The 27,857-nt window shown below is 26.6% G+C and overlaps 1 protein-coding gene across 4 annotated transcripts in view; it reads left to right on the forward strand.

Moving 5' to 3' along the window:
- Nucleotides 1-27,857, forward strand: part of Myo81F (unconventional myosin 81F) — a 207,695-nt gene that overhangs the window by 121,124 nt on the left and 58,714 nt on the right. For all 4 annotated transcript variants that reach the window (XM_087153356.1, XM_087153359.1, XM_087153357.1 and 1 more), the window contains exons 3-6: nt 17,564-17,626; nt 19,578-19,721; nt 23,548-23,656; nt 26,034-26,608. In XM_087153356.1, the coding sequence (XP_087009482.1) occupies nt 17,564-17,626; nt 19,578-19,721; nt 23,548-23,656; nt 26,034-26,608 (891 nt within the window). The remainder of the gene's footprint in view (nt 1-17,563; nt 17,627-19,577; nt 19,722-23,547; nt 23,657-26,033; nt 26,609-27,857) is intronic.

The following is a 27,857-nucleotide window of genomic DNA, read 5'->3' on the forward strand; positions in this document are numbered from 1 at the left end:
TCCGTAATCCGTTTACCACTGAGGATATTTCACGTCAACACTGTGGTCGGTGCAAGTCGGATGCGGTTTCGTATCGACCAGCCATTGGTGGAATTCGAACCCAGTACATCTCATTGGAAGGCGAACGCTCTATTCCCTGAGCCACCCCTACATTTCGTTGCACGTAGGGATTTTTCAATTGGGTTCACTGATTTTGAGTAATTCACGAAAATTTAACTTATTTTGTCTTTTTTCTTCTTCAAAACACCTCCTTTTTATGTTTTTTAACCTAAAAAAAATTTCTGCGTACACCAAAAACTACATTCATGCAACAAAAACTACATTTCGTTGCACGTAGGGATTTTTCAATTGGGTTCACTGATTTTGAATAATCCACGATAATGTAACTTATTTTGCCTTTTTTATCCTTCAAAACACCTCCTTTTCATGATTTTTTAAAAAAAAAAAACTTCTACGTGCATCAAAAACTACATTCATGCAACAAAAACTACATTTCGTTGCTCGTCGGGATTTTTCAGTTGGGTTGACGGATTTTGAGTAATTCACGAAAATGTAACTTTTTTTTATGTTATTTATTTTTTTTTAAAACACTGCCTTTTTATGAAATTTTTAATAAAAAAAAACTTCTACGTGCAACAAAAACTACATTCATGTAGTTTGAAAAAAAAAATGAAAACGAACTTAAATTTGGTTATTATTATTTTTTTACTTATGAGTACAGCAAATTATGGATAATTCAAAAAATAAATTATAATCATTAACACTGCATTATGTAAGCGCTATTCTTCTACATTTTTGTATTTGTAACATTATAAATATTAAAACATGTACGTAAATTTTTTTTAAAAAACGTATTATGTTAAGTTTATTAAAATCGTTGTCAAATTCATTAAAAAAAAATCCTTTTTTCATTGTGTTGTTCCCCCCATAATTTTAAAAATCTTGTTTCTTATGAGATATTTGCATATTACTCTCATTTCTAATATTTCACATTATTTTATGCTACTTAAAAAAAAATCACATTACATTTGCTTAATGTTACAATTATTTTTATATAATCAAAACCTATTTGTTTTTTTACTTAAAATATTGTTGTTTCAACGAAAAACATTATCCAGATCCTTATAATTATCAATCCCCTATATAAGTCACCATTTATTTTGCATGATATATTTTATAAGCTTTAATTCTCTTTTTTTTCATCCTTAATGTTACTTTTTATTCAAATCTTTATTTAATTTGCCGTCTAAATTGTGTACCGTTTCTTTGTGTATTCCGCACCCCCAATGGCTCGTATTTCTCTTTCTCCCTGCATGATGTATTTCCATTCATGCATGAATTTTTTTTTTTTTTAATTTCATTTTTTTTATCCCCTCATCTTCGTATCTTGTTTTTATGTTGTTTTTCCTTCCCTGCATTTGATAAATGAAAACGGTAAGGGGTTTATTGTAAGCTCGGTGGAATTGTTTCTTTTCAACAAATCGATATTTCAAAAATGATTTTTTTTAAAAAAATATTTAACTGTAACTGTAAAAACTGTTCATTTTAATTCATTTATGTAAGTTTTATGATTTTTATTGACGTAGTTAAAAGAGAGAAAACTAGTTATTTGAATAAGAATTAATTAAAGTAACTGATAATTTAAGTGTAATTATTAACTATCTATTGTAGACAGTTTCGGGTTTTATTGTAAGCTCGGTGGAATTGTTTCTTTTCAACAAATCGATATTTTAATGTCGATTTTTTTGTAAAAAATATTTGACTGTAACTGTAAAAACTGTTCATTTTAATTCATTTCTGTAATTTTCATGATTTTTATTGACGTAGTTAAAAGAGACAAAACTAGTTATTTGAATGGGAATTAATTAAAGTAACTGATAATTTAAGTGTATTAATTATTAACTATCTATTGTAGACAGTTTCATAACGAGCATAAAACATTAAAGACAGTATGTTCAGTGCGCAAAATAAACTAAAAGTGATGATTTCGCTCAAATTTGGTATTTTGCCATTTAAAATTGTATTCTTTAAAATTAGGGAGAAATTTTTTTTCTTATAGTTCAAACAGTTTTTTACTTTTATTAAATAATAATATTTACTAAAAAGTTGTATTTTGCATGGAATTATCTATATAGATAAAGAAATTTTATAATTTTATGCAATTTTTTTTCACTTCGGTAGAAAAATTCTCGAGATATGGTAAAATACACCAAAAATAAAATTAACAGTAAGGAGTTCGAACTTCGAACCCGCTCTTCAGACCAAACTACTGGAGCCATATTTCTTAGATTGCATCTACTTCCTATGTTTGGAGGGTCAGTAATCCGAATCCATGGAAGAAAGTAAGTATGTTATTTTTACAGAGATAGTACGTTTTTGTGTCTGGTTGCGTAAATTAAAATATCGTCAGCACTGATTAACTAAGTTATTTGAGGTCACTCCTTCGAACCATAAAAATTGAGTCTCAGAACGTGAAGATCTTATTATTAGATCAAAAGTTATTTTAGTGGTCCGTTTATTTTTTTGCGCACTGTACATTCTTTGAAATTTTTAACCATAATATCGTTCAAACGTGCTGAAACCTTATTATGGTATTAAGTTGAATCATATTATCGCACTTCTTAATCTTAATTACTCTATACTATAGTTCAACTTAAAACTGGAGTAGTTTAGTTAAATACCATATTAAGGATGCTGCAAAGTGACACAATATTATTGTTCAAAGTACGCATATTGTGGTTAAACGTTGAATCCGTTTTTCTGAAAATTGAATGACTATGTGCGTTGCGAGTATGACCTAATGTTCTTATTAAATTACATAATCTTATTGTTCGCAACATACAAAACACATACACATAGCAAAACATACTCCCTTTCAGTTTTTTGACAAAACATATGCGAGATGAAGATTTTCCAAACCATTCCACTTTTTAGAACTTTTATAATTTGAAACAACTATAGTGTTCATAATTGCAGTTCTGCTTTTTTCCATATTGTTTTCCCGCTTTATTTTGTTTTTGTATCAGGCATAGTTTCTAGCACTGTTTGATTGTGTTATTTTGAGCATGTATTATCGTAAGTTCATTTTTTAATTTGAGTTCAGCGCATAGTTGCATTTGACTTTTGTGTCATGAAATTATGTATTCAGTCTATCAATTAATATAAATCAATTCAATCTATTTTTATAAGTTTTACAGAAGTGCAAAAAACATCTATTAACCATACATTTGACATCGTGTGTATATTTTGGAAAAAAGCCAAAGTTCATGACTGTTTTATGATAGTTTTTGACGTCATAATAATTTTTAGTTTTTATTTAAATTGTTATTTTTTTTTTAAAAATTTTTTTTTTTTTTTTTTTTTGGATTAGTTTTGCTATGAATGCTATGTCGTTAAAACTTATTTTTTACTTATTTCTCTTCGTGCTTAAACAAATATTGCAAAAGTTAAGTAGCAAAATATTTTTTAATCAATTAAAAAAAATAAAGTACTTTTGAGAGTTTTATTATTATTATTGTTTTCTTCTTGATATATTTCTATAATTTTTTTAAAAAATTTATTTTGAAATAAATTTTTTTTTTTTGTTGTTTCTAATGTCACTTGCCAATCCAACAAGCCTGCTTGATGAAACCGAGGCGTATTTAAGGCAGAGGGTGCGTTTCTTGTTTTCAGTGGCGCCACCTATGGCTAAGATTACGACTTCAGCAACACACACGCTACAACCCGTTTTAAAGGCTGACCCATTCATTCACAGATCGTAATTTTGACTTGAACCAGAGAACGATCAATCTCCAATTCTCCGATTAATCTCCACCCCCAGAGGTATGATTTGTTATTGGAATATGAAGGACTTTGCGATGCGACAGATTTAACGTGCGCCAGTCACTATTTAGGGGAGTTTTCGACAGGTGGGGATCAAACTCACGACCTCTTGGACACACGGGCCCAGCGCCCTTCCAACCAGGTTACTGAAAAAAAAGTGACCCTTTTTTTAACTGATAAAAAGAAGTAAAATGAAAAAAATGAAAAATGCTTACAAAAAAAATTAGTTTTGGAAAATAATTTTAAGAGATGTTTTAAAAACTTTACATTTTAACCCTATACGTCGCCAAATACAATAATATGAGATTTTGTAACTTTTGTTTTTTTTGGTGTAAGTTGAGCATGACTGGAGACATATTAATTTAATTCATTCAAAAATTGAATCTGAGTCGAAAATTTATTATTATTTATAGTGTAAAGTAGGTTTTTAACTTAGTTGCCCCAATTGCTTCCGTAATTTAGCTTATCTGCTTTGATCATTTTCTCCTCGTGACGTCACGAATGCGTCACAGCTGTCAAGCGTATTGCTGTTTCCATAGCAACCTATATTCTTTTCCGCTCGTATCATTCTATCTTCCATTTAGTGGTGTGGTTAGGTATATCATCACGCCAGCATCGGGGATCTAGTGAGAAAAATGAGAAAACTGAAATGATGCTCCACCAATTATGTCCACCGCCTTCACATCTGTGGTTTTTATTTTTCGTTTTTTTTTTCTCTTTCTTTTCAATCCAATAATAGAGCGCCTTTTTTTTTATCTCAAAAAGTTTAAATAATCTAAAAAATTTCAGAGTAATTTAATTAATATTTTATGCTGGCAATGTAAGTGAATGGATTAAGTATGCTAAATTTTAATTTGTTATTCGAAAATTGTGTTAAAACAATATTACAACATATTTTACGCTTACAATGCCAACCGTTTAATCGAAGAGAAATCGTATTACAATGCAACATTTGCTTGGACCTAAAGGTTCTCCTATAATTTAACATGAAATTTAAACTTGGCACTATTTGCGTTATAAAATAGTGCGAACAATTGAAAAAGAAAACGGAACAGCTGGTAGTTCAGGGTTATTAAAAATGCAGCCCTAAAATAAAGAATAATGTTTGCAACTTTGAGCAATGTTACGTCATCGTTGGTTGCGTTGTTTCATTTTTAATTGTTAGAAATTTCCCCCCAGAACATGCGATTTTTCGGTGTTTTTATTTATTTGAAACTTTTTTATGTCTTTAAGCCCATAACTATTGAAACCTTGAAGCTGTTATGTTGAACCTTGAATTGTTTTTTGAAACCTTGAGCTGTTTATTAATGAAATTCAATCACATTTATACAATTTTCAATAAAAGAGTGTGTTTGTAACTGCAAAATTAGAAGCCATATCTGACATGTTATTCCCTATTTTACTCAATACTGTATACTTAATGAATCAATAAAAAATTTTCAATTTTATTTAAAAATAAGTTTTTTTTTTAAAATGCTTTTTGCTTGAAGTTAATTTTAGTGTAAATCTGTTTCTAATTGATAATATTTTTTAAAAAAAAAGCTTATTGAAGGGAAGACAAAATGTTTTAAAAATTTCGTCTCGAAACTATATCAAAAATACTTATGTAAAGGTAATAAAGTAATAAATTTAACTCTGTAAAATGTTGCTTTATATTGAATCTATCTTACTTCTAATATTACGTCAAGATTGTTTCAGATGTGCTAAATGCCTTATCTAGATACTAAATTAAAGAGGGAAAAAAAGGGTTAAATTCAACAAATTTTTAAAAATTTTATTCCACTTATTGTGTCTATTGATTCCAGTGTAATCAAGTTCATTGACTAGCAGTTTTAGTAATTATTGCTAATATTAGCTAATTTATTGAAATTATTTTTTAATTATCTGTTGTCAGTTTCCGAAGAAAGAAAATTAAAGAAAAAATTTACATCCACGTGATTATCTTATTTTATTTTGTGTATTCATCTTCAATTCAAGCACATGGAATACATTTCCTACTAATCCAATCCTTAGAATATTTTTTCCCGAAAAAAAAATGGTTTTTCTAAAACTAAAAATTTTGTTTAATGATAAAAATAATCAGCAAATGTTTTTGACATGATAAAAAATGGGTGTGATAAATACTTTATTGAAGACTGAAATGTGTAGTTTATTTAGATTAGATTGATATGAATCTGTAAACATGCAAACCTTATCCTTAAATTGTTTTTCTGTCATTAATAACCACCGTTCAGTAAATTATGACTGAACAAAACAGACACGCAACTGAAGAAATTTATTGTTCTATTTATAAGCTGTGTCCAATATGTTTCGCCGCACTTTTCTTCTTTATTATGATAAAATAAACGTGAATCAATTTATCAATTTTAGTTACTTTTTTGAATAAAAGCTCATAAAATCGCTTAAGAGTTTCAATTTCCTTTAGGAGTTTGATTTTTGAGGGTTTTGTTTCGCATTTATTTGGGTTGGGAACTTTTGAAAATATTCTAATTTTTCACGAACTTTTGTTCATTTAAATATTCAAACAGGCATATGCTATTTTTATAGCTTTGCATTTAATATATAATGATACTCAATAGAATAAATGTTATTCTTCTAAATGCTTTTTTTTATTTTTTATTAATGAATTGCTAATTTAGTGATTTGTCAAAATTTGGATTTTAAAAACTTTAACAATTTGGATTAATGTTCTTTCTGAAACAGGATAATTTCGCAAAATACTAATAGTGTTTTAATTTGTGACAATCATTTTCTTGTTTCAGATAAAGCAATATTAAATGTTCATTTTTCTCATTATTTTTCTCTGTTCTGTTTGTATTTTAAGAATGTTTCTAATTTATTTACAATTATTTATAGTAAAAAATAAATAACTCTTTAATCTGATGAAATTTAAAATTAGGTAGATAAAAATATTCCTCCGGTGTGGGTAAAAAAAAGAATCTTTGCACGTTGATATTTGAAAATAATTATTGACGCTATAGCGTTTTGGAAGGAATCATTTTTTACTGTGGGTTAAAAAAAGAATCTATTTGCACGTTGATATTTGAAAATAATTATTGACGCTGTTACGTTTTGAAGGGAATAATTTTTTTTATTTTTTGAATTAAATTTGTAATTATTAAAAGGTTTTTTTTTAATCTTCAATCTTTCTTCAACAAAGATACCGAAGATAAATTTCGATGAAATGCATAATTCCATCAAAAATAAATGGGATATTTTTTTTTATTGATTTGAGGACTATATTTTTTGAACGTCATTACTTCACTGAGTTATAACATCATTACCTCAATGTTAAACTTGAACATCATTGCATAAATAAGTATTTTCATATTATTATTGAAATATGCTGTCTTGTTTGCTTCTAAATGCATTTGTGTTGATGCCGTTGTAAATAAAAATACAATTGTAAGTTTATCTACTTATTTACATTCTGTTTTTCGAAAAATTCTTTTTTTTTTAAGTAATTCTTCATACCTTTTACCGTAAGCAAAAATGCAAATATTAAGTAGTTCTCCCATTTCTTTTCTTTAATGCTTATTTATAAATTCCTTTTCTTTAATGCTTAATTTTCTTTAATGCTTATTAGTTTTTATTTATGTCGCCTATTTCGTCTTATTTGTACGTTTTTACTTTCATAATGGAAGATATATTTTGTAAACTGTTGTTTAGTTTAAAAAAAAAAAAATTTTTTTTTTTTTGACCTTAAAAACAAACATTTTATGAAAATGTGTTTGATACATTGGAACTATTGTGTTTTATTTCTTAAAAATTGCATTTTAAAGAACCTAAAAGAACTTTCACAGAAACTGTGAATGTTCTTTTAGGGCATAGTTTATCGTAGCTATATATTTTTATTATGTAAACAAAACTCGAAATATAATAAGCCGTAATATATATTCTATATTAATTAAATATTTTAATTTTTACGCAAAATGGAACATTTATGTTATATTATTTGCCATTCTTTGGGTAAATAATCCTTTTTCTTTGGAAAAAAGTTTTCCTAAGTTTTTTGTTTTCTTGCGAACATTGATAAATGTTTAGTAGCTACAACTTGCTCTAACTGTTACGCTGTTATTTCAAATCTATTTACGGTAAAAAGTACCGGCACCCTGGATGCATCAACCGTAAAATAAATTTTACCGTAAAATTTTATACTGTATATTGTACGGTAATAATTATTAATTAACAGTGATTTTACAATAAATAATATTGTATAAAAATTACACTATATCAGATTTTTTGTTCCGTTAAATTTTAGTGTATGAGTGGATTTTACGATAAAAAGTACCGGCACCCGAGATGCCGCCACATTTTACCGTTATTTGATTTAAAATTTTTTTAGAGTGTATGTACATTCCTAAGTGGATTCAATTTTTTCGAATTTTTTTGCAATTACAGAAGGTTTTTTACAAATTAAATCTTCCTTCTAAAAAAAAAAGGAAAAAGAATCGTAAAACGCATTTGAATTAAATGCTAATTCCACCAAAATGAAGTTTAATATTTTTGTTTCGTTATTGATTGAGGTCTATATATTTAAATACCATTAGTTACTCTACTCCATTTAAACATCATTGCTTAAATTTTGTAATGCATGACGTTTTATTTTCTTATAAAATACATTAGTGGAATTGCCGTTTAAATAAAAATGTAATTTAAAATTAATTGACTTGTTTACATTCAGTTTTTTGAAATATATATATTTTGTTTGAGATAATTCTGCAAATGATTCTATCGTTATCCGAAATGCAAATATCAAGTTTTATTATTTGTTTTGAATACTTTTTATGAAAATGAAACAATTTTAGTTATAGGTACTTTTTTTAAAATTTTTTTTATTTATTTATGTGTCACGCGCTTCCACAATTTTACTCATTAATATTTTTAGGAATTAACGATTTGCGTTGTAAACTGTAGTTTAGTATTGATTTAGTTTTTCTTTGAGATGTTTATTTTTGACTTCTTGATTTTTTTTTTAAAGCTTTATGCTTAAAATCCTTCTGTTCAGTTCTTCAGATGGTTAATTTTTTTTTCATAACGAAACTAATATATAAAAATCCGTATGTTCAATATCAATTATAATTTCATATTTGCACTGAATTAAAAATAAATACCATCATTCTTAGTGTAGATCGATCCTAAGTTTTTTTTCCTTTGGAAAAATCATTTCTTAAGTGAGAAGCTTTATTTGCTGGTTAAATTTTTAAATTTTATTAAATTTTTAGTTGCTGCAATCTAATTGTAAAAAAAAAGGAAAAAAAAGAACGCAAAACGCGAAATGGCATTTCTTATTGTTAAAATGTAAGACTTTTTAAGTAAATTCTGTATTGTATTTGTTATCGAAAATAAAATAAAATTGACCTTCAAATGAATTATTTATTGTTTTAAATAAACTGCTGCAGTATTACAATTCGTTATCTAATAAGTATCGTAATGACTTTGTTCTAAATTTAAAATTAAAAATGGTGCCGAAAATTCGCCATATTTACTGAATCTCTTTCTTATTATAACTGTGATCTTTTTTCAATATTTTAAGTATGTATTATTTTTTGAATTCTTCTTTATTCACTTTAAAATACTAAGCATTACAAATCGATGTGCAGAGATCTGTAATTCTTGTGAGATTATATGTCATGAATTTTAATGCAAAATTCAGAAATGGCTATAGCGCTTTAATATGTAGCTTATTTTTGTCTATTTCTTGTAGAAAATAAGAACACATATTTTTGACACACATATTATACATTGAGACTGTTATACGTTTTTATTTAGCTTATAAGAATTCATATTTATTTTGAATACAATGCATAAGTATCTCAACCTTTATATGTTTACGTTAAATTTTCATAGTTTTAATTTGTGATCTATCAGTCTAAAAAAATTGATTTGTTGCAATTTCTTTGCTAAATCTACTTACCCTTCTTGTCGTCAGAGCGTTTAATAATGTCTCGTGTAGTGTTTAAAAATATTACTTCATTCATATTTATTTTGAATGCAATGCAAAAGTATCTCAACCTTTATATGTTTACATAAAATTTTCATAGATTTAATTTGTGATCTATCAGTCTAAAAAAATTGATTTGTTGCAATTTCTTTACTAAATCTACTTACCCTTCCTGTCGTCAGAGCGTTTAATAATGTTTCGTGTAGTATTTAAAAATATTACTTCATTCATATTTATTTTGAATGCAATGCAAAAGTATCTCAACCTTTATATGTTTACATAAAATTTTCATAGATTTAATTTGTGATCTATCAGTCTATAAAAAATTGATTGGTTGCAATTTCTTGCTATATCTACTTACCCTTCTTGTCGTCAGAGCGTTTAATGATGTTTCGTATAGTTTTTAAAAATATTACTTCATTCATATTTCTTTTGAATACAAAGCAAAAATATCTCAAACTTTGTATGTAAAATTTCATAATTTTAATTTGTGATGTATCGGTCCAAAAAAATCAATTTGTAGCAATTTCTTGTTAAATCTACATACTTCTCAGTCGTTAGAGCGTGTAATGATGCTTGAACGAAAAAATAACACTTAGCAAAAGTTTCTTCCCCTCCCCCAATAAACGGGGTTGGTAAAATATCTCAACCGTTCTCGAGCTTTATCTTCATTCACTTCATCAGGGTGCTATGCTCGACTAATATGTTGATAACTGCAACTCAGTATCAGTTGACAGAATCATTTGTCTTAAGTGAGTAAAAGCAGTATCTGGTTTTGACTTGTAATTTTTACTTAATTGGGTGGTTTTGATATTTTCTTTCGGTGTATCACATATTCCAAAAAAAAAAAAAATTTTTTTTTTTTTTTTTTTTTTTTTTTTTTTTTTTTTAAAGAAATCATAGCAATACGTTAATCGCATAGACTAGAAGCTCCCAAAGTATGTGCTTGTGGTCCCCATAATCCATAGAGCTGCTGCTATTAATGTGTCTAGCTGAAATTTGTTTATACTGCCTTAATAAAATGAAAATTTTCGCTCATATCTCAAAAGTATATCTCATAGTAGCATCAAGATTGAGCACGTGAAAAATATATACTTCAACTATATGTTGAGATTTTGTAAAGAGAACATTAAATAAGATTTGTCTTCTAATACCGATTTTCTTGCATAACGATTAGTGTAAAAAATGGAAACAGCATTAAAAATGGTCTAAATTGCTTTTCTATTATATGTATAACTATAGAACTTCTCTCGCCAGTTGTCTAGAGAGGTGTCAATGGTTTTGAGTTTAAATTATTTCAAGTTGTGGTGTAGGGAAAAAAAAATCATTGTATCAGTATCAGTATCAGTGAGAGATATATCAAAAACTCCCTTCAGTATAATAATTTTTTTTTTACCTTTAGTGTCCGAACTAGTTTATCTAGTTCTTACTTTGAGAAAAGCGCATTAAAGATTTTGAAGCTCTTATGCCATTAATCTGATCTATGCCATTAATCTAACCTAGTGTTTCCCAAAGTGTGGTACGCGTACCCCCAGGGGTACGGGAACAGTTTAGAGGGGGTACACATGCTTATGCGAAATATCTTGCAACAAACGAAAATTTCGAATAATTTCATTTAAAAACGAAGCTAGCCATGAAAATGTACGATTACGTATTTTTTATTGGCTATTTTTTGCAGAGTTAACAGTTAATAATCAGTAGTATCAACAGCCAGTTGTGAATTTTAACTTTTGTGCAATTTCTTATAGTAAAAAATACATTCATTTTTTTTATTAGTGGTGCGCAGCGTTACGAACAATTTAGAAAGGGTACACAAAATTCATAAGTTTGGGAAACACTGCAACCTATTTTATTTTATATTTTATAACCATCGTTGAACAGCCAACCCAATTTTGGGTTTACGACTACTAATGTTCAACTCCGTTGCCTTGTAATTTGGAACCAATCCAGAAGACAAGGAAACTCCTGGATCAGTACCCATAGAGGTATAATTTGTTACGGGAACATGGAGGACTTTATGACTCGACGGATTTAACGAGCACTAGTCACCATTTACTACACGGGGATCGAACCCACAACCTCTTGAACAAGGGCCCAGTGCCCTACCAACCAAGCTATCCCGCTTCCATCCAAAAAAAAAATGTGAAAGACCAGGTTACTCCCAAACGTTTGGTTGCGTCTTAAAGCTAACAGCAACTTATAATTAAGTATCTCCCTATGTAAAGGCGCTCAAATTATTTTCTTGGGTTTCTGTCATTTTTCGTAACTCGTAAAATAGTCCAATAACCCCAGACAAATGGCTTTGTGGAATCCTATCTTTTCCATTTTCTTCCCCCCTTTTTTATTTTTCCTCATTCATTTTCAACTTTTTTCCCAGTTTCTTGTGAGCTCTCTCGGCAGGGAGCTTTTCTAACCCCTGCTTCTAAAATGAAATGCAAATGTAACCGAAAGTAATTTCCATAACCGGCACATAAAGTGTTAATGACAGCAATGGGGTGGAAAACAAATCGAAAGGCGGAGGAGTGTGAAAAATTTCTTTGAAAACAAACAGACCTAGGAGAGCTAAAGTGAAAGTAAAAAAACACGAATATGCGTTGGTAATATAATTTCGAATCCTTTTTCGATTCTCGATGCCTCATCACAAATCCAATTGAACTCTTATTTTCTGAACTTTGAAAATTCTTTTTGTTTTCACCCCCCTTTAGTATTTTTTATTTTTATTTATATATACTCGTTTTCTAGTTTGTCTGTGTAAATTATTTGATAAAAATAAGCAACTTTTGTTGAAAATAATCTTACTTTATTTTCTCCCTCCTGCTGATTCTTTTTGAGACTATTTAAATTTGTTTTATTAAATAATGATAATCAAGTACTTTTTTTTTGGTAATTTAATAACTATGATAATGAAGAAATATTTTGTAAATTTTTTTTACTATTTGCAAGAAGAGTATATCATTTTTATCATTGTTCCAACTTATTTAGTACCATTAGAATATTTTTTTTTGTAACGTAAATTTAAAAAAAAAAATAAAAATGTAAATTGCTTTCAAATAACAAATGTATGCATTTCTTAACTTACGTTTGACTTTTTTAAAACAAATTATTACTCTTAAAGTGTCTTGATATGTAAGTATGTACTAATAAGTATTTTTTTAAACAAAAAAATTAAAATTTTTTTTGAGAGAAATTGTTTGGAAAAATTGCATTTTTTTAAACAAAACATTTTTAAATAGTACATTTCTGATTTTTTATACTTAATTTTTTTTTCACTTTCAACAAGGTTTTAGGAGTATTTATTTAGCTTTGTTTTAGCTTATTTAAGAGCATTAGAATAATTTTTTTATATATTTAAAACTACGAAAAGATTTTTTTTAATCCAACTATAAATCGCTTTCATGTTCTGAATAACATGAACTTACGTTTGATAGTTATAAAACATTGTTTTAAAATGAGTTATAACCCTAAAAATGCTTCGGTGTGTTTTATAGTTAAAATATATACTAAAAAAATTTTTTTTTTTTTTATGATCGATCAAATCATATTTTGGGTTATAAATTGTTGTTCAATAGAGCAATGAATTCTTTTTTTTTTCTTTTTGCATAGAAGTAGTGTCTTTTCTTTTTGCAATAGAAGTAGTGTAAAATTTCAAAACTAAATTTCGTCAAAATATTTTAGAATGTTGTGATTTATGCTGAGTGTAGATTACTTGTGAGTGTTCTTTAAGTGTATGTGAGTGTTCTTAGTGTATTTTAAAATCCTTAACTGGCATATTTGAGAAAAGCTAACATTAGATGGTACATAATATTTTACTCTCCAGTATAAATGATTTATTGCCCGGTTGTATATAAAGCGGATTGAAATTCATCGTTATTTTTAGTGATAAAAGTAATGCCTGTAAAATATAGTTGCACTTTATTACGTATTTTTTAGCGGTGAATTACACGATAAGCTCTTTGTTTTCTTTTCTAATTTAACAGTCTTATGTATCAACGCCCTCGTCAGTTTTTCTAATGAAAGGTTTAAATATGAAAAAAATAATAATAAAAAGGCGCCGAATGATAGTCTCATCGCTCGTGCAGCTGTTGTCATTACCTCTCGAATCATTAAGCCTGCCGCAATTCATCACAGTGACGGTCACAATTAACTTGTGTCTTGTATTTTTCTCCTCTCTTGTCACTTTTCATAATTGAAATGAGGCCTAGGTCTAATGAACTCAAAACAAACTGTCATCATAGACATTAATGAATAGTTTTCTTTGAAATAAAACTTTTGAGACTCATGCTAAAATTCAAAGTTTATTTATCAAAATTGTTTTATTCACTGACAATTACAATACTGTACTGTTTTTGCTTTAATCATCCAGATTTAATTAAAATTTCATTTTTATTTAATTTTTAATTGTCTGTTGTTTCAAATGTAAGTAAATAATTGGCATTTTTGGGACCAATTTGCATTTCTGCTACTTAGTGAAACATATTGTATTTTTCTCCTCTCTTGTCACTTTTCATAATTGAAATTAGGTCTAAGTCTAATGAACTAAAAAAAAACTGTCATCATAGGCATTAATGAATAGTTGTCTTTGAAATAAAACTTTGAAACTTATATTAAATTCAAAATTTATTTATTAAAATTGTTTTATTTTCTAACAATTATATTACTGCACTGTTTTTGTTTTAATTGTCTAGATTTAATTAATTTTTATTTAATTTTTAATCGTCTTTTGTTTTAAATGTAAGTAAATAATTGGCATTTCTGTGGCCAATTTTCATTTCTGTTACTTAGTGTAACATATTGTATTTTTTTCCTCTTTTGTCACTTTTCATAATTGAAATTAGGTCTAAGTCTAATGAACTAAAAACAAACTGTCATCATAGACATTAATGAATTAATGTCTTTGAAGTAAAACTTTGAGACTCATACTAAAATTCAAAATTTATTTATTAAAATTGTTTTATTTTCTAACAGTTATATTACTGCACTGTTTTTGTTTTAATTGTCCATATTTAATTAAATTTTAATTTTTAATTGTGTTTTGTTTTAAATGTAAGTAAATAATTGGCATTTTTGTGGCCAATTTACATTTCTGCTACTTAGTGTAACATATTTTATTTTTCTCCTCTCTTGTCACTTTTCATAATTGAAATTAGGTCTAAGTCTAATGAACTAAAAACAAACTGTCATCATAGGCATTAAAGAATAATTTTCTTTGAAATAAAGCTTTGAGACTCATACTAAAATTCAAAGTTTATTTATCAAAATTGTTTTATTCTCTAACAATTATACTACTGTACTATTTTTGTTTTAATCGTCCAAATTTAATTAACTTTTCATTTTTATTTAATTTTTAATTGTCTTTTGCTTTAAATGTAAGTAAATAATTGGCATTTTTTTCGACCAATTAGCATTTCTGCTACTTAGTGTAACATATTGTATTTTTCTCCTCTCTTGTCACTTTTCATAATTGAAATTATGTCTAAGTCTAATGAACTCAAAACAAATTGTCATCAAAATTATTGAATCATTATAATTAAATAAATATTGCTTAATTTGTCTTTAATTTTGATTTAAAAATAATAATGCATGCGTTACGCTTTAGAAATCTTATGAGTCAAATTATATTAATTTCTTTATTTTATTTTAAAATGAAATCATTGTTCTGAAATTAATCTTAATATTTTTAAACTTAAATATTTTATTTACTGGAAGCTCAAACAAAGTATTAAATTTGTTATGATCCTTATCCAAAGCAATTTCTTTTTATGAAAAGCTTATTTATCTTTAGTTTATGAAAAGTTATTTTAAATCCTTAAAATTTTTAAATAATTTTTTATGATGTTACATTGATGATACTTATGCTGCTAATCAGGATTATCTTTTATACTTTCTTCGGGCAAGTTTTTTTTCTTTTCTTTCAACTCACTTTTCGACGCAAGTAATTATTTTTCAAAACCTCAGATTATTTAAAGGGTAAATACCTATAATAACTGATTTTATTTGATTCACTGATTTTCTTTTTTAGAGATTATAATTCGTAATCTGAGTTGATTTTTAAACCATTCATTTTATTGATTTTTAACTTCATTTAAATATTGTTCATTATTTCCTCCAAGCTAAAATGGTATTAGAATTGTAGCAACTTGCCGATGGATAACGTGTGGACTTCAGCGCACAGTGATCAGAACATGAGAAAAGCTGGTCCCAAAAATAAAACTGCTTATAAGTACAAAACATAGATCTTTAGTTGATAAAATTTTATTTTATTTTATAACCATCGTTGAAGGGCCGAACCACTTTTGAGTTTGCGACTACCAATGTTTAGTTCCATAGCTTTGTAATTTTGAAACCATTCCCAAAGACAAGGTAAATTCCTAGACCAAGTTTTGGAGAGAAATTGGTTTTCGTGGAGAACTTTTTGATGAAACAATTCAGCATTTGCGTTACATGAAGAGGAAAACCAGGAAAATCTCTAACGATTAGCCTGACTATAAAGGGACTCAAACCCATGACGTAAAATATCCTCAGTGATAAATGACCACTGAGAATATTTTATGTCAGCACTGTGGTAGGTGCAGAATTCGTATTGACCAGTCGTTGCTGGGATTCGAACCCGGGTCCTCTCATAGGAAGGCGAGTGCTCTAACTCCCGAACTACCACGGCTCTCAGAAAAGCATGAAGCATTATCGAGAAAAGCGCTCTGGAAAATATTCTAAATCACACAGCATTGAAGAATTGTTCAAGCGATTCTCAATTATGATCCGCTTTATTTCTCAACATGGTAATAGGTATAAAAAAGTGTTGAAAGAACTCGATCCCATGGTAAAATTCTCTTAGTTATAGAAAATAATTAAAAGCAATGGAATAAAGTACATGATTTTTATATACATTTTATGGAAAAGAATGAAATTATAGTATAAAACATTCCACTAAAGGTGATAATTTATTAAAATTATAATTTTCTTTAGAACTTGTAAATAAGAATGCAAATTTTATTATTTATTCTTTTATTTTTCTTTCTCTTTGCACAAAATAATATTAAAATATAACTTTTTTTTTTTGAAGTAATATTTATGATTAATTCGACAATATTGGATCAGCCATTTTGGAAAATGGAAATTCTAACCTTAGATTCTTAATCAATGTCTTTAAAAACCCTTATATTAATTAATTTTTAGAAAATATAATTGAAGTACATATGAGTGTAGGCCAGCTTTATCCGAGATCCAACCACTGTGCCGAATTCTATTTGATTTCGAAATGAGATCAGAAGAATTAATTAATTATTAGTTATATTAATTATTTACTTAATTATTGTGATTAATTATTTACTTAATTATTGTCATTAATTAATGTAATGATTAATTTCGTATTAACGAGAGAAATGCATGGAATATTAAAAAAAAAATATTTGTAAAAATCACAAATACTTAAAATGAAAAAGAAATTCATGTATAATTTATTTCAAACTATGTCGAAATATTAATTTATGTTTAAATGAAAATGTTTGATTAATACGAATCACATCGTACTAGCGTGGGGGGAAAATGCAAGAAATATGTAAATAAAATTTGAAATCGTAATTAGACCAAATTTTGAATAAATTAAAGGATGTTAAAAACAGTAGAGTTAAGTCACAACCAGTGAAATTATTTTATTTTCTATATTGAAGATTGTATTTTATGTAAATTTTTATCATGTTATATTATATTCATGTTGTTCATATTTTAAACTTATTTTTGAAATATTTTTATATATTACTGCATCTTCAAAATTGATTTTTTTTCTTAACGTTTAATTAGACCTATACTGGCACAATTTTAGTTGCAGTGAACCCATACAAAGAGCTGCCGATTTATGAAACGGTATGTATATTTTTCTTACAATAATAGTTCAAAGTTGATTTTTATTTTGTTGTAATGGGACATTATTTGGTGTAAGTGGTAATTAAATATGGTGCTAATAGAAGTTTATCTTATTACCCAAACTTTACAAAATTATATTAAGGGGACCGGAAAGCATTTGATGTTTGTTATCACGATTTTATTTTTAATCAATATTCATCCTCGTATTTCTAATCAATATTCACCCTCGTTAGCAACAACCCTTCAATGCCGGATCGAAAATGAATCGAAAATAATGAATTGGTTTTTAAGACTAAAGAAACGACATTACTTTCCTGTCCCCCTAATATTTTTAATGTGCGTAATAATTATAGACCTAGTGCACAAAAAAAAAACGGAACAGTTGAATATTTTTTGATCTAATAATCAGGCTTTCACATAATGTAATCTTAATGGTGAGCGGGTTGTAAGTTTGAGTCCCTTTTAATGTTAATTTTTATTTCTGTTTATTATGGTATCTCTTTAGAACTATTTAAGCGTATCAAAATCTTCTTCTACACAATTGTAAACCCTGTTTTTCCATAAATGTTTTTATTTCAAAGAATTTTCAATAATTATTTAGTAATAATATTTTACTAAAAATATTTTGCAATAAATATTTTGCTATTGAGTTTAATTATGATAAAAAAATTAAATTGTAAGGGTATAAAAAGTTTAAAATAATTTTTATAAATGTGTATTAGTATAGCACAAAATCCAAAATGAAGAAATCCAATAATCAATAACCCTTTGAAGCAGATGGAATACCATTGTCCCTTTTGTTTTAATATTTTTTTGTTTTAATATTCGTTTTGTTATTTTTTTCAGACTCTCTAATCACAAGCAAAAATATATTTTGCTTTAAAAACAATCAATAATTACTAAAAAAAATCCGTTTGATTATCGGAATTATATTTGTACTAAAATATTAAATCCATAAAAAGTAGTGTGAAATTTTTTTTCTTCCTTCATATTCAAAAATTTATCAATTTTTGTAAATTAAAGCCATTTTAATAATGAATAACTGTTTCTCTTAGATCTAAATAGTTGTAAATGCGAATTTGAAATATTATTGTTTGGATGTCAGCCGTGTGTGAAAGATTTTATCTTCAACACAGAGATAAGAACACCAGTGTTTCATGCTGGTTTTCCTAACCATAAATTATTAAATTGCTAAATATATAATATTTTTCACTTATTTTGACCTAAATTTATACAAAACAATGAAAAAAGTATGAAAGATATGTTAACTAAAAATTCTGCTTCAAAGGATATATAGCAAAATCCGCGATTTGAATGAAATTAATTCTCGAGTAATAAAAATACGACTTTATGGAAGTATCGTGCTTAGGATATATTTTTTTAAAATTATTGATAGTGGATCAAATGTTATCCCTGTGTTCCTTTCCACCAGGGGCGGATTACCCATTAGGCCAGGGGGCCCCCAATGATTAGGGGCCCCCTTAAAAATTTTTTTTTGAAAATGAATTTAAAAAAATTAAGAAAAATAATAATTAAAAAAAATTAATTTCAAATATATATTAATAAAATACGATAATTTTTTAAGTTCTAATTTAACAAAATAAAGTAAGATTTAATTTATTGTTATTTATTTTAATTTTAATTATGCTTTCTTAAATGAAAAGATCTGTAAATACTTTTAATAATATAAATAAATAAAAAATATACGATAAAATATAAATAAATAAAAAATATACGAGAAAAAAATTTAATCTAAGAGCCCCAAAAATTTGAATGGCCTAGGGCCCCGCGTACGCTTAATCCGCCCCTGAACCAAGATGACTCAGTCATCTGAAACATCTCTACCAGATTTTAGAGTCAGAATCATCTTTTTTTAGAAGAAAAAAAAAATCTGGCAAAGTTGCTTCAGTTTAAAGCGAGTGTCTAACTATGTATTTTGTTCTTGTCATAGAATTGGGTGTTGCAATACAGTGGCAAAAAGATTGGCCAGCAAGATCCCCATGTGTTTGCCATTGCTGAAGCTGCTTACAATAGTCTCCAAACTTTAGATGAGAACCAAGCATGTGTGATAAGCGGTGAAAGTGGTGCGGGAAAGGTAACAAATTACTGAATCTTTTAATTTGTTGTCAAAATAAAATTTCAAGTTGGAATCTATGTTATCTCGTTCAGTTTTATAAATGAGGGGCTTGGGATTATATAATGATAAGTTGATATGCCACATCTCCAAATGTATCAGTGTTTTTGTTGAAAAGTTAATATATGTTAATATATTGGCATAGTTAATATATGCTATCATAGTTAAGTTATATATTAACATAGTTAATCTGTATTAATATAGTTAATTTATGTTGAAAGTTATTATATGTTTTTATTGTGTTTAATAAGTGTTTGTGTTAAGTTAAAAAGTGTTTTTGTTGAAAATTTAATATACGTTATCATTATTGATTTATGTTGAAAGTTAATGTTGGCATATTATCTCGTTCAGTTTTATGTATCAAATTTATTTGGAGAGTGATTTTGTTGAAAAGTTAATATATTAGTTAATATAAAGTTAATATTGTGACATGATTAATATATGTTATCATAGTTAAGTTATATATTAACACAGTTAATATATATTAACACAGTTAATTAGAGTTAATTAACATAGTTAATTAATGTAGTTAATTTATGTTGAAAGTGAATATGTGTTTTTGTTGTATTTAAAAAGTTTGTTGTATTTAATAGGATTATAAAAATTTCACATAATAACATTTATTAAATATTTTAAAGGCAGTTTAGCAATGAGCATAGAACTTTTTAATGAACTAGAACTGTTTCTTTCATTTTTTTTAAAGAAATAAAGTATCTGTAACGAATACCATTGTGTTGCACACTATTTTATGAAATGCATAGACGCCAATGTGCAGCTTAATTAAACTTTTATTAAAGCTGTGCAAAATTTTTTAAAAATCATTTTAGATATTTTTTTATAAATATTTAAACATCAAAATTTTATTTGGCAGTGAGCATAGAACTTTCTTGTGAACTACCATGAGACATCATTTGTTGATATACAGTTTACTTTTTTAGCTTTAATAAGGTTTTTCGTTCCTTTTTTTAAAAAAAAAATTATCTATAACAAATACCATTGCATGGCAAACTGTTTTATGAATGCGTAGAAAGCCTACGCACGTCTTATTTAAGCTTAAAGCTATACACAATTTTTTTAATTTTTTGATATTTTTCTAAGTTTTTTAACATTTAGATGATATTTTTCTAAGTTTTTTAACATTTAAATTTTATTTTATAATTCTCTGATAGCATGGATGAAGTAATAATTTTTTAAGAACACTACTAACTGTAATTTTTCAACTTAAAATATATTTTACTGTTTTCAAAGTACATTTGAAATGCCTAAAAACGCGGAAGATAAATGCAATCTTTTATCACGACTTATCTATAGTTCACAGAAAAGTTAAGGTATATTTTAAATAAATAAAACAAATAATATTGTTTTAAAAAAAATATTAAACATTAAGATAGTTGGAGGAAAGAGAAAATAAATTTCCCTAAAAGATTTTTGCGAAGGAAAATTGTTTTCTAAGAAAATAAATTTCCCTAAAAGATTTTTGCGAAGGAAAACAGTTTGTCTAAGTCATGATAAAGTGTTTGCTTTGTATACATTCGAAACTTAAATCACACAAAATGTGTTCGTTTTATTTCTTCCCTCTATTTGTATGCTAAGACAAATAAAGTGATGGAATAAAAGTTGACACAATAAATAAATACCCTGCCTTAAATTTAAGGAAGATTGCTATGAATTTGATTGTAGTTCCTTATATATTATCTATCAAACATTATTGTATTTTTTTCGACAACAAATATAAATTTGCTTTTATTCAACTCTTTTCTCTTAAATTATTTTTCGCTTATTTTGTGTGTGTTTTGTTTGGATCAAAGATATATTTTTAAAACTCATTCCCAATTTAAAATAAGTTTTACTTTTTTTTATATAAGAAATGAGCTATGAAATTTAAAATTTTTTTTCTTTCTGCTTGTGCTATTAACCTACCTCTTAACCATGGTTTCTCATAAAAGGTTTGTCTCATAGAAAATAAGCGTAAAAACCACAATGATAATGATAGTTAACCAAAAAACATTCTATGAAAAGCACAATCGCCATGTTTGTCAGAAGTAAAAGCAAAAAATTCTCTTATTAACAGGGTTTGTTGATTTAAATCAAATTATTTTTTTAGAAAAATCATCGATTTAAATTAACTGATTTTGTTATATATATAATTAATTTTAGTTAACGAAATTGCTCTCTTTCTTGGTATGTGTTAAATTCCAACACATTTGAAATTACATTTTTAAAAATCCTAAATTAAAATTAAAGTAAACATTTAAGTATTTTTTTTCTCATAATATATTTACAGTATCTTTGAAATTATCAGATTTCCTATAAAGAAATTTTGTGATTTTTTTTTTAGAGTTCATAGATTTTCTAAAATTTTTGTTAGCTTAACTTATTTATTTTGTTATAGGATTAAAAATGAATATTTTAATATAAAAATACATAGATTAAATATTTATTTATTTTTTGATGAATGACTGGATTTATAAACACAATCTGTTACATTTATTTTGTCATTTTAAAATTGAAGAGAAAAAAAAAGAAATCACAATTTTAAATTAAAATTATGGTTTGATAGTTGAAACTTTGTTTTAATAGTTAAGGCATTCTTTAAATTCTCTATTTCATCTAGTCTTTAAATTTCAATCATGCATTTGTTTCAAAATGGTTACTATGCATTCAAAGCTACGTATTATAAGGAAAAATTGTTTTAGGTACTTAGAGCTTCTAAAATATTCTTATTTTGTAATTTTAAAATTAATTTAATTTTTATTAAACGTTTATAAATTTTTTTTGTCATAAATCAAAGCTCTTACAGTGTATTTAAATAAAAAAAAATCTGATTTTTTTTTCAAAAATTTTTTTCAAAAATCACGAACTCTGCGTATAAACTAAAAAGAGAATTTTAAAGAAAGAAAATTTCAAAAGATTTATTATAAAAAGTTTGTTTCCAAAAATAAGCGTGAAAACCACGCTTATAATGGTAGTTAATCAAAAAGCAGAATTGCCATGTTTGTTCTACGTAAAAAATAAATAAATAAATCCTATGCAAACTAAAAAGAGAATTTGAAAGAATACATCTTTCGGAAATATTTAGCAATGGATAGAGAGACAACAACTACAAAAGAATCTATCAAAATTGTGTTGCTCAGGGTGCGTAGTGTTTTTAAAAAGTGCTTAAAGGTGCTTATTTTCGATTTTTGAAAGCCCTTTTTTCATTGAGAGTTTTTAAAAAGTGCTTAATTTTCCCTTTTTGAAAATAATATTTTTCCTTTACTATGTTGATTTTTGCTTCGAATTATGCAAAAAGATACAGTTCACAATGTTCTATTCAACGTTTTCATAATTAATTCAATCCCAATCTATTTCGGTGTATAAGTCAATCCGTAGCGTATAAAAACGACATTCGTTTTATATGTTTAAAAATTTCAGGATTTTTGACAATTGTCAAAAACAGTGTAAAAAGGTTTTTTTTTGACATGACGGTTAAAACAAGATAAAACCGTCTATTGTCAAAAACTTTCCAACCCTGCCTAATTATGATATTTTTTTTAAAGTGCTTGAAAGTACTTTTGAGTGCTTGAAAAGTGCTTAAAAGGTGCGTTTTTTTTTTTTTTGGATAATTTGGCTGCGCACAACACAGCTTAGTTAGAAAAGGTTATTTAAAAAAAAATGTATATATATATATATATATATATATATATATATATATATATATATATATTCAATTGTTATTTTTGTTATTTTTTGTAAACTTTTATTTTCTAAATAATAATGCTGATGACACTTCTATTTATAATTTAAGACTGAAACTACGAAGTTTATCCTTCAATATCTATGTACTGTGACAACAAATGTATCAACGTGGATCGAGCAGCAGATCTTAGAAGCCAACACTATATTAGAAGCATTTGGTGAGTATTATATGGATTATTTCTATCTGACTCCATTGTACTTGACATGAGTGTCGATGAGCTTATGAATCTTGTCTTCTGACTTTATCTCACCCCAAAGGATTAGCAACAACAACAAAATGTCTGATTTTAGTATTTTTTCTTCTTAAACTTGTTATACTTTTATGTTTGTTGGATTCAGTTTATGGAAACTTTTTTTACTTTATATGTTACAATGCACTTAGGTATTTTGCAGCACATTTTAAATTCATTTACTGAATTTTATAAAATTTCTTAATGGTGTAAAAACTGTTGCTTATGTGCAGGGTGTTTTGTAATCCCAGCCCTTAATACATTTATCTTAAGAATTTAAGTTTAAAAAAAGTAGTCCTGAAAAGTGAGTACAAATTACCAAAGTATAAAAAAGTAAGTAAGAAAAATCGCTATTTAGGATAATAGGTTTAAAAGTATTAAAATTAGTTTAAATTGATAGAGGATGAAAATTAAAGACTTTTAATTGATTTTCTGGTTCCTCTAGAAAATATAATTTTCTGATATTTTTAACTTACCTTTCTAGTTAACTATTCGGGGTTTCATAATGTGAACAACAAAATGTCTGATTTTAGTATTTTTTCTTCTTCAACTTGTTATACTTTTATGTTTGTTGGATTCAGTTTATGGAAACTTTTTTTACTTTATATGTTACAATGCACTTAGGTATTTTGCAGCACATTTTAAATTCATTTACTGAATTTTATAAAATTTTATAAAGTTTTTTTTTCTTCCTCGCTGCAATATTGTTCCCAATGTTTGTATACAGATAATTTATTCAATTTTCAAAAAGGTTTTTGAAAACTATACACTAATGGTGGTCTTTGCGAAACACTCTGTCTGTCTTAGTTAATTATCAACTACTAAATATTTGCTAACCTATGTGCTTTATGATGAATATCTTCAATTAGAATGTAATGACGATTATAAAAAATTAAAATGTCAATTAAAATGAATGAGACACCAATCACCATTTGCTTTTACTGATGAGTGTTTTTATTCAAATTGTCCTGGAGAGTAAGGGTGGTATTTGCATGTTTTAGCATGTTATAACTGTCTTTTAATCATAGATTTTTTTTTTAAAAAAAGCGCTAGAAAAAACAAATTCAAAAATTATGAAATAGAAAATATTACATGAACGTACATATACTATGTATGTAAATGTGTGTATAATAATATGTGTATCTAATTATGTATGTACATAATGATATTACATGTATGTAAATATATGCAGTGCACAAAATAAAAAACGGATCACCCTGAATAACTTTTGATCTGATGATCGGATCTTCACGTTCTAGGACTCAATCTTAATGGTTCAAAGAGGTGACCTCAAATGTGCTAATTAAGCAATATTTTGGGTTTTTTCAGACACAAAAAATTGCTTTCACTGAATAAACATGCCTTTTTTTGGAATGGGTTCGGATTTCTAAATCCCAAATTATAGGGACAAACCACTATCTGAGAAATATAGTCCTAATAGTTTGATCATGAGAGTGGTCCAAAGTTTAGACTCCTTAATATTAGTTACGTATTTCACCTTATCTCGAAAACTTTTTCAGCAAATAGAAATTTTTTTCCCACACAATTATAAAATTTGTTCATTCAAAAATTATTCCATTCAAAAAATAACTTTTAGTAAACATTTATTAACTTGTTATTATTTTATTTAATAATTATCTTATTTAGGAGCCGAAAAAAAATTTGAATTGTAAGGTATAAATATTTTTTTTAATTATTTAAAAAAATGTAATTTTGCGTAGTAAAATATAGAATTTGTGCAAAATCAGTCTGATAGTTCCTGAGATATTTGTTTACATTGTCTATAATATTGTCCCTGAGAAATATGGGATTTTAAAAATACGACTTTTTTATTTCAGTATGTTTATTCAGAGAAAGCAAGTTTTTGTGTTTGATTTCGTAACTTAAATTGTCGTCTGCACTAATTAACATATTTGAGGTCACCCCCTCAAGCTATTGCAATTGAGTCTGGAACTTGAAGATCTGATCATTTGATGACATATTATTCAGGGTGGTTTGTTCTTTTCTTTTGCACACTATATATATACTATGTTAATAAATGCATATATAATAATATATTTAAAACTAATGCATGCATATCATGGTGTTACATGTAATTCCAAATATGAACATATATACTATCAAATGTGTATATATGTATCATATTATATTTGCTGTTGTCATTTGCAGTTTACTGTTTTGCTTAAATTAGTAGTTATGAACTTGAAGTACACTTAACACAAAGAAATTTATTTTTTTAAATTTTTTTTTTCTCCAATGGCAGGCACTGAACACAAAGAAATTTATTTATTTTTTCTTTTCGTAGGCAATGCAAAAACTGTTAGAAATGACAACTCCAGTCGGTTTGGTAAATTTATTCAAGTGTGTTTTGACGCGAGGTACCAAATCAAAGGATGCATCATTCAAGACTACTTACTCGAACAATCTCGAATTACATTCCAGTCACCGGGTGAAAGGAATTACCACGTGTTCTACCAACTTGTTGCTGGTGCACAACGTAATAGGGACTTAAGAGAACAATTCATGATTGGCAGTGCCGAATCCTATACTTACCTCAACCAAAGCAACTGTTTCAAAATTGAAGGTGTTGAAGATGCTTCAATGTTTGATGCTCTTAGACTCGCAATGTCAGTGCTTAATGTGCCAACTGAAATGTGTGATGGCATTTTTAGTGTACTTAGTTCTATTTTGTGGCTTGGAAATCTCAATTTCCAGGATGTGGACGGTGAAAAAAGTAGTTTAACGGCAGATGACCAAGAAATTGTCATGACTGTTGCCACTCTTCTAGGACTAATGCCAGACGAATTAACTCAGGTTTCCCTCCAAAGGCAGATAAACGTCCGTGGTAATGTTACTGAAATACCTTTGAAACTTAGTGAGGTAAGTTAGTTTCATTTTGTTCAGTTGTATCCATCCATTTATCATATTGAAAAAATCAGGGTTGGTAAATAATGATTGAAATTGCTATTCAAATCATTGGATATTTTTTTAAATCAACTGCTTTTTTTTAAAAAGAAAACCATTGATTTAAACCAATCGATTTTTTTAAAATCATTGATTTAATTCATCGATTTAAATCAACTGCTTTTTTTTAAAAGGAAAACCATTCATTTAATTAAACCAATTGATTTTTTAAAAAAATAAAGCATTAAGTTAAAATTTTTTTTACAAATATATTCTTTAGTGTGTGATTCTTTGTAAAGTCTGATTTCATTGATAATGAATGTTTTATTCTATGACATAATAAAGGGGTAAATAATTAATTATATTTCAAAATCGAACTAATAAATAAATAAAATTAGAGCCTAAAAGTGGATAAAAAAACATTAAATTGTTAAAAAATAATTTTCCATTACATGTGCATAAAATAATTGGCCGGTAATAAACATATTTCAATTATACCTATTTAGTCTATTTATATTATTATACCTATTTAGTATGTTCATTTAAAGGAGTAAATTATTTTTTCAAAAAGGTAAATTGTGTTTTATTATGTTATATTATATTATATTATATTATATTATATTATATTATATTATATTATATTATATTATATTATATTATAAAAAGGGTAAATTATTAGATTATATACAAATTATTATATTTCAAAATAGACTAATAACTAAATAAAATTAGTGACTTAAAATGGATAAGAGTAATATTAAACTGTTAAATTGTAATTTTCCATTAGCTGTGTGTAAAATAATTTGCTAGTAATAAATATATTTCATTTTGCACCCAATTAGTTTATGTTTATTTGAATACTTTAAGTGCTTTTTAAAATATATTGAATACGTAATTTGTGTTTTAGCAATGTTGAAGAAAGACTTATTTGGCCCAGAGAAACTTACAATAATTTATTTTCTAATCTATTCTGATCTAAACTAATTTACTCTTCCTTAAATATTTAGCTCACAATTTGTCTCCCTGTCTTTAAAATTTTAGGATGCTTAACTTGAAAAAATAACAGTAATTTTATTTATATTCAGTGATAAGTTTGTAATAAATAATAATTTTTGAAGCATTTTGGTTAGAAATATCAACTATTTTAGCGGTATTATTGTTTTTTAATAATATTAAGTATTGTTAATATATTTTATCAGATGATTTGGCTTGTAAATATGAAAAA

This window comes from Parasteatoda tepidariorum, chromosome 10 (genome assembly GCF_982258835.1).
Source record: "Parasteatoda tepidariorum strain Cologne lab strain chromosome 10, Ptep-v5.0, whole genome shotgun sequence".
Taxonomy (NCBI): Eukaryota; Metazoa; Arthropoda; class Arachnida; order Araneae; family Theridiidae; genus Parasteatoda; species Parasteatoda tepidariorum.